Below are 8,328 nucleotides of genomic sequence, written 5' to 3'. Positions count from 1 at the left end.
AAATTATTCACCTTGATTTAGAGCCAAAAACTTCCACTGGCTAGTGACTTCCAAATTTCCTGTGATGTGGAGACGTTGGCAAACATAGCAATAGATATAATCCTCTTTCTGCCAAGCATTTCACACATGTATCACATTAACTCTACCCTCAAAGATCTCCTTCCAGATAAGGGGCTCCAGTCACAAACAGCATCATTTTTATGAAGCGTGTAGATCAGCCACCCTGCCTCCATCTTCTTAGTCTTCTTGAACACCGTCCCAGACCTCAGGACTTGGTCCAAGAGGTAGTGATGGAGTTGACAGAAAAGAGAAGAGCTTTGGCTAGGAAGATTTTTAAGAAACTGACTGTTGGGCACAGAAGAGTTAAGAGTGGCAGTGGGTGTGGAAATGTGCTAGATATAATGACGGACTTCACAAGAATACAAAACTATACACATTATTACCAAGGAACATTAACTTTCTCTTTATGGAGACCGCCTTTATGCCACCATGTTTCTAACCTTCCTATTCTGGGGACAGCTTGCCCCTCATCCCTAGGATCATTCCTTGTACTTTTTTTAAACTAGTGGTGGGTACAAACTCAGAGGAGCAAAATAATACCAAGGTTTGATTGTTGCTGGAAACACCACAGCATTCTTCCTCAAGCTAATGCTAAGTGCTATACCCTGCATTATAAAGCATATTCATTTTACTGCTGTGTCTTGCCTCAATGGTCAAGAACCAGTATATCCTGCCCTGACTCCCATATAATAAATCCCTTCTTCCCCACAGCTTCCAGTGTGCAGTAGACTGAGGTCTTCATGCTGCTGTTCTGACTCCCTAGAATGGATGTGTGTAGCTGGAGAGAAATGGAAGTCGCTCTGGTCAATTTTGATAACTCAGATGAAATCCATGAAGAGCCAGGCTATGCCACAGACTTTGACCCGGCCAGCTCAAAAGGCCGACCTGGTAGCAGTCCTTTTTCCAACTGGAAAGTCCTTATCAGTGACAATACCAGCCATGAAACTGCCTTCTCCAAGATCCCAGGAGAGTATGTGGATCCCCCAGGGTCTGAGCCCGTGGTCTTGAATGAGGGAAACCAAAGGGTCATCATCAACATTGCTGGGCTGAGGTTTGAGACTCAGCTCAGAACTCTCAATCAATTCCCAGAGACACTCCTGGGAGACCGGGAGAAAAGGATGCAATTTTTTGACTCCATGAGAAATGAGTATTTCTTTGATAGAAACAGACCTAGTTTTGATGGAATCTTATATTATTACCAGTCTGGTGGGAAAATACGGCGGCCAGCCAATGTGCCTATTGATGTTTTCGCTGATGAGATCTCTTTCTATGAGCTGGGTAGCGAGGCCATGGACCAGTTCCGGGAGGATGAAGGCTTCATTAAGGACCCTGAAACACTGCTGCCCACCAATGACTTTCACCGGCAATTCTGGCTTCTCTTCGAGTACCCTGAGAGCTCCAGTGCAGCTCGAGGTGTGGCTGTGGTCTCGGTTTTGGTTGTAGTCATCTCCATCACCATCTTCTGCCTGGAGACGCTCCCGGAGTTCCGAGAGGACAGGGAGCTGAAGGTAGTCAGAGACCCCACCATCAATACAAACAAAACAGGCCTCTCCCAGACCATGTTCACTGATCCTTTCTTCATGGTGGAGTCCACCTGCATTGTGTGGTTCACCTTTGAGCTGGTGCTCCGGTTTGTGGTCTGCCCCAGCAAGACTGACTTCTTCAAGAACATCATGAACATCATCGACATCATCTCCATCATCCCCTACTTTGCGACCCTCATAACAGAGCTAGTACAGGAGACCGAGCCAAGCGCCCAGCAGAATATGTCCCTCGCCATCCTGAGGATCATTCGTCTGGTGAGGGTCTTCCGCATCTTCAAGCTCTCCCGACACTCTAAAGGGCTGCAAATCCTGGGGCAGACGCTGAAGGCTTCCATGCGGGAGCTGGGGCTACTCATCTTCTTCCTCTTCATTGGGGTCATTCTTTTCTCCAGTGCAGTCTACTTTGCTGAAGTGGATGAGCCAGAGTCCCATTTCTCTAGCATTCCTGATGGCTTCTGGTGGGCTGTGGTCACCATGACAACCGTAGGCTATGGTGACATGTGCCCGACCACCCCAGGAGGGAAGATTGTGGGTACACTGTGTGCCATTGCCGGTGTCCTCACTATTGCCCTCCCTGTACCTGTCATTGTTTCCAATTTCAACTACTTCTACCACCGAGAGACTGAGAATGAGGAGAAGCCAATCCCAGGAGAACTTGACAAAATCCTCAACAGCATAGGCTCCAGAACGGGGAGCACTGAGTCTCTTAACAAGACCAATGGCAGCTGTTCTGCAGAGAAGTCCAGGAAGTGACCAGCCCAAGGCTTCTAGATTCTCTGAACTTCTCTCTCTCTCTCTCCCTCCTTTCACTGTTTTCCTAGGATGGAAATTATGTCATGTGGCCAAGAGGCCATCTCTGACTGTGAGCTGTCTTAATAAATCCATACTTCTGTTCTATTTCCGGGGCTGTTTGTTCTCAACCCATTACAAGATTTCCTCTCCTTTCCTGTGAAAGTATTAGTTCAACCCCTGCACTAGACCTGTGGATGTTACTTGTTCCTGAGAAAGTGCAGATGCCAAGCCTGCCCAGGCCTAGGGAATCTGAATCTAACTTTTAACATAATAAAGTTTAAGAAGTATGAGGTTTGGTCTTCCTTTAAATGCTGCATATTAAAAGACCAGAACTGGGCTGAGGAGGTGGTTAGTAAAGAGCTTGCCATGTAAATTCGAGAATCTGAGTTTGAATACCCAACACATACATACAAGCTAGAAAGGTATGGCCTAGTGATCCTACTACTAAGGAGACAAAGACAGGAAATCCCAGGAACAAACTACCAGCTAGACCAGCCCAACTGGCAAGTTTCAGTTTCAATGAGAGACCTTGCCTCAAAATATAAGATGAAGTGTGTTGAAGAAGACACCTCACATCAGACGTGTGAAAGTGTACTGACATGAATGTGTACTGACACACACGTGAACATGCATACAGATGTGCACTCACACCACCACACATGCAAGTAAGTATATACATATAAAATAAAATGTAAATAAGTAATATACAAATCCAGAGCTGTAACAATGAATATAAATGAGTTGCTAGTACTGATGCCTGTTTAGCATTACATAAGCTAAGTCCATCCACTGAGATCGTATCCCTGCCTCCCACTATAGCATGCACAGCAGGCTTGATTTATGTCTCCCTAGCCAGCCTGTCTGGTAGAAATGAGCAAATTCTAAAGAGGTACTCGTGCCCCCTCCCTTTGGCTACCAGACTATCCAAAGTACTTCAAGAGATTGGAATCTCACCTCAGGAGTCTCATGCCAGGGGAAAGAAAATACTGAATCCTCTCACCAGCCAGAGAAGGAACTGGTCTTCAGAAAGAGATTTACAACCTGTCAAACCATCTTGCAGGAGAGACTGGAGCAGAGACGGTGATGGGTTAATAATCCTGGGGACCATGTCTTAACTGAGACTGTTTAACCATACTTGCCTCTAGCCCTTTACTTAAATCTATCCTTCAAGCTGGAACCCCCAAAGTCTCTCCATTGAAATACTAATCTTTTACATAAGGTGTGGTTTCTACTGGGAACTTTCATTCATACACTTCTAATTTGGCTCTTTAGATTGGCTTACTAAGGATGAATGGTGGAGCCCAGCTCTTTAGGGCTTTCAGGGCACAGGCTGGTAAGTCTGGTTGCACTCCATATTACCGTCAAATATACCCTAAGGTCACCCGGGAATGAGGCAGTCAAGCTCCTGCCTTTGAGTCTTGCTTTCTTTGCCTTAAGGAAGAGGGTTTGAATAGATGGGGAAAAAGTGAAAGGAATTTGAAACTGACTTTCAATCCTCACTTGTTCCCAGATCTCTTCCCAATTCATAGATATGGTACATGCCCATCCCCCTTGGTCCTTAGCCCTTTCCTTAGACAGTGAGCATGAAATATACTCTTCAATGCTTTTACCTGGCCCACATCCAAGGAGCAGCTCAGACACTGGAGATTCTAAAAATGAGTATGAAATGTGCCAGAGGACAGTTCCAGGATCATAGACCTGTCTGCCTACCTTGGGCTTCATCTCCCATAGGATAACCAGGAATTGGCCAGTAGCCTGAGGAGCAGCTGGAGCAGAAAAAGCAGGCATGTGTCCAGAGGCCAGGCTTACCAAAGGATGACAGCTGTGTCTAGTTGACCTGAATTGAAACATGGCTTTCCTGAGAGAGGAGTTTAGTCAACCCACCAAGCTCCCAGGATAAGAGACTCGGAATCCTAAAGGATAGGAAAGGAAGCCGCTACTCTGTCCCTCCCAACCCACCTCCTCAAGTAAGCAAAGCTTGTGCCTCTCTCTATCCCAATACCCAAATTCTAACCTCATAACAAAGGTAAGTCAGAGCAAGAGCAATGCCCCTGGGCCCTAAGTCACTGCACAGCCCACGGTACACAATTCCTCCATGTACGTCAGAGTTCTTCAGAAAAGTAGAACCAAAGGTGGATGGGTCTGTGAGTATGAAGGTCTGCATACAAACATTTGCATAAATAAGCTTATACACACACCTACAACATTATATATGTGGTAGTCCTTTTATGTACTGTGGATACCTTTTAAGGCTTCTAAGGTTCATGTTGGTAACCTGCATGGGTAACAGGTGAGCTGGAAACCCGAGAGAACTAGTAGCATAGTTCCAGCTTGGCGGCTGGCAGGTTCAAAACCCAAGTAGAGTCCTCAAATGCTTCTTCGTGTATTGGATTACAGTTAATACTGGTACTCCCAGCTAGACAACGTGCAGAGAACAAGTTCGTGGAGTGCTCAGCCATGAATGAGGCATGTGTATCACCCATCCTTCCCTCAGGCTCAGGGGGCATCTCCAAGGAGGGGAGGTGATGCTGCAAGTCAGGGAAGACTAAGGCAAAACAGGCTCCTCACCAGGACAGGAACACTGCACTCGTGAGCTCACAACAGCTGTGGTTGGCTGCCCAGGCTCTTGTCAATCAACCTTCCGGCATAGAGTGACGAGATGTGGTCCCTGGTAAGTTGACTGTGCTCCAGTAGCTGACCCCACACCCATTCATATATGGGCAGCTCAAACAACTCAGTGGGAGGTAGATGATAGATAGATAGATAGATAGATAGATAGATAGATAGATAGATTATGTGGGAGGATCCACATAAATTAATGAGTTATTACTTTATAAATGCTTTCCTTTGGAACTAATTAATAGTTACCAGAAGAACTTGCCTTTACAGTCGCAGTCAAAATGCAGCCCTCAGCAGAAGGAAATTGAGTCTAGGGACAGCATAAAAGTTGATTCATGGGCTGGGGAAATGTGTGAGTCAATAGAGTGTCTTACAAGCACAAAGAACTGAGTTCAATACCCAGAGCCCATGCTTTTAAAAAGTCCAGGGTGGTAACATGCATCAGTAACATCAACACTGAGAAGGCAGAGGCAAGCAGATCCCTCAGGTTCTCTGTCAGTCAGCCCTGCCTACTTGGCATATTCCAGGACAGTGGAAGACCCTATCTCAAAAAAAGAAAAACTATAGACAATATATGAGGAGTGACATCAGACGTTATCCTCTGGCCTCCACAGGCAAAATAAACACAGATGCATAAAAGCTCATCCATACACATAAGACAATCAAATTATCTGATGTAGGACGCAGACTGTAGCCAGAATCCGGATATCATAAATAATAACCAGCTGCCCTGTTAGCTGCTTTACATGGGTGGTTTATATCTCATCTTAACTACTACAAAGTAGGGATTATTTCCATTTAATTGGTGAGAAATCAAATCTCCATCAAGTTTAGTAATATTTTTCCTGTGGCAAAGTCACCTCAGTGGAAGGGACACCAAATTGGCAGCTGTGATAATAGCCAAATTATGGTCTCTCACACCTTCTTGGTTAGAAACCCAATACCTGTGTTGTAATCCTCAATCCTCCCTCCTCCAACCAAACTAAAGGTGCACAGTCCTGCATAGCTCGCTCCCTGAGCTATGGACAGGCTGGTTAGAGTCACCTCTGCTGTCCCAGCCTCTCCCGGTCCACACTTGTATCCACTGGTCTGGGAAGGGGGATTTTACAAGATTGCATCACAATCACCTGGGCCCAGACCCACCATGGCCTCCCAAGACAGTTGCTCACACAGACAGCTGCCATGTGCTCCTCATAGGTTCTCAGAAACTGGCCCTAATGGGCCATGCTGCCTTCCTCAAGTCCCAATTGGGAGTGCACAAGCTGGAGTAGGAGTAAATTAAGCAGGATGCTTTCAGTCACAAGTGACAGAAACCTAGCCCAAACTGAACCAGTTTTGTTTAGATTGTATGGCTCCCAACTGAGCACTGCCAACAGAAAGGCCAAGAGTCGGGTGGTGGCATCTGGCATCAAACTCTACTTCAGAGCTCTCGATTCCTCCTCCCGTGTTCTGCTGGATGACCTCCTTCTGCCCGGAGTGAACATTCTCAATAGGGCAGGTCGACTAGCAGTCCTCAGTTCACAGCTTTATCCCTACTTAATCAAAACGGGGGCGGGAGGAGAGAGAGAGAGACAGAGAGAGACAGAGAGAGACAGAGAGAGACAGAGAGACAGAGAGAGAGAGAGAGACAGAGAGAGACAGAGAGAGACAGAGAGAGACAGAGAGAGAGAGAGAGTTATATACATAATGTCCTTTATTAACTGATTCCTCACTTAAAATGTTAACATTAAAAGGGTGGGTTTTTTATTTTAATCCAGTTATATTCAAAGTGCCTGTTTATAGTATATGCCAGGTATTTGATATTTGTTGAGTTAATTATCCCTTTAAGCTCTTTTCTAATTACCCTAAAGAGAACAAACTGAACCTCAGGGTAGATCCTGAGAGCTCCCAGGCCAGTGTAGCCAAAAGAGGAAGACTCTTCCTCAGAGAGAGACCCTGCCTTGCCTGCTTCTCCCCTCAGGGTGTCCGTGCACCATTGTGCACCAGATCAGACTAGAAGGAAAGAAGCTTAGTCCCCTGGATGCGTTACACAGGACCTTGGTCTGCAGTGAATGAAGGGAGAAACAGCCTCCCAGATTTTCGTGGAACAGCTCTGTTAATTGGGGGTGAATACGGGCTATATAAACCCTTGGGGTGGGTAGGGATTTTCGGGGTACATGCACATCACTGGCTGGGCTGAGGGGCTGGGAATGCCTCATTTGCTTGAAGAGAGAATCCAGGTGCTTGCTGGACATGTCCTTATATAGGAGAGAGGAAGTTAAACCTGTAATTTGGCCACCAGGCTACATGACCATCTCAAGGGTGGTAGAGATGGGGGTTGTATAGGCTATGTGCACCAGGACATGTAGGTCCAGAGCAAGAAGGAAACAGTCCTTTTCCCGCCGGTCTCAGGATGACATTTTCAGGGTTTGGACACATCTCCACCTCACTCTTGCTCCAAACTGGTTCCTCTAGTCTCACACTTTACAAACCCACATTGCCTTGAAACAACACGGTGGAAAGCAATAGAGAAGGCACTCGGCAGCTTGTTCTGGCCTCTGCATGTATGTGGCTGTGAGCACTGCACACTCATATATGCATGCCACACATGCATACAAATATGTCATTTCTTGAAAATTATCAGATGCCAATGGGGTGTTTACGCAGCTTATTTTTACGATGTTTATTGTGATGTATGTCCGAAATTTTTGTAATAGAAAATGTTTAACTCTCTAGTTTCCACTGGGAAATTAGATGAAGGCCCTGCGGTGGTTGCTTTTGTCTTCTTGACACAAGCTGAGATGATCTGGAAAGAAGCTGAGAAAAATGCCTCATCCAATTGGCCCGTAGGCAAGTCTGCAGGGCATTTTCTTGATTGATGATTAGTATGAGAGGGCCCAGTCCACTGTGGGTGGCACCACTCTGGAGAATTGATCCCGGACCCTGTAAGAAAGCAGGCTGAGTAAGCTACAGGGAGCAAGTCAATGAGCAGCATTCCTCCGTGGCTTCTGCTTCACTTCCTACCTTGAGTTCCTGCATTGGCTTCTCTTGACGGTAGACGATAATCTATAATAAACCAAATAAACCCTTCCTCCCCAAGTTGCTTTTGGTCTTAGTGGCTATCAAAGCAACAGAAAGCTAACTAAGGCAGGCCACCCAGAGAAGCACAAAGAGGGGAGGCTGCTCTCCAGGTCACCACCTCTGAGGTCCCTGACCTGACTGCAGAGAGTTGCTGTCTGGGTTGGAGACACTCAGAGTAAGTATGTAGAGCTCCCCCCTGAGAGCTGCTGGCTGCCTGCTGAAGTAGTTTTGTTTGACTGAGGCAGGAAATGCA

General features: G+C 46.3%; 1 protein-coding gene across 1 annotated transcript in view; it reads left to right on the top strand.

The window, feature by feature from the left end:
* Kcna10 (potassium voltage-gated channel subfamily A member 10) overlaps positions 1-2,500 on the top strand; it is a 12,351-nt gene extending 9,851 nt beyond the window's left edge. The window contains exon 2 of the mRNA XM_032896666.1: positions 772-2,500. Within this exon, the coding sequence (XP_032752557.1) occupies positions 825-2,357 (1,533 nt within the window). The 5' untranslated portion in view covers positions 772-824 and the 3' untranslated portion in view covers positions 2,358-2,500. The remainder of the gene's footprint in view (positions 1-771) is intronic.
* The last annotated feature ends 5,828 nt before the right edge of the window (positions 2,501-8,328 follow it).

The sequence above is a fragment of the Rattus rattus genome, chromosome 3 (genome assembly GCF_011064425.1).
Source record: "Rattus rattus isolate New Zealand chromosome 3, Rrattus_CSIRO_v1, whole genome shotgun sequence".
NCBI lineage: Eukaryota > Metazoa > Chordata > Mammalia > Rodentia > Muridae > Rattus > Rattus rattus.
The sequence above is the reverse complement of the archived record's forward strand: the minus strand, read 5'-3'. Positions and strand labels throughout refer to the sequence as shown.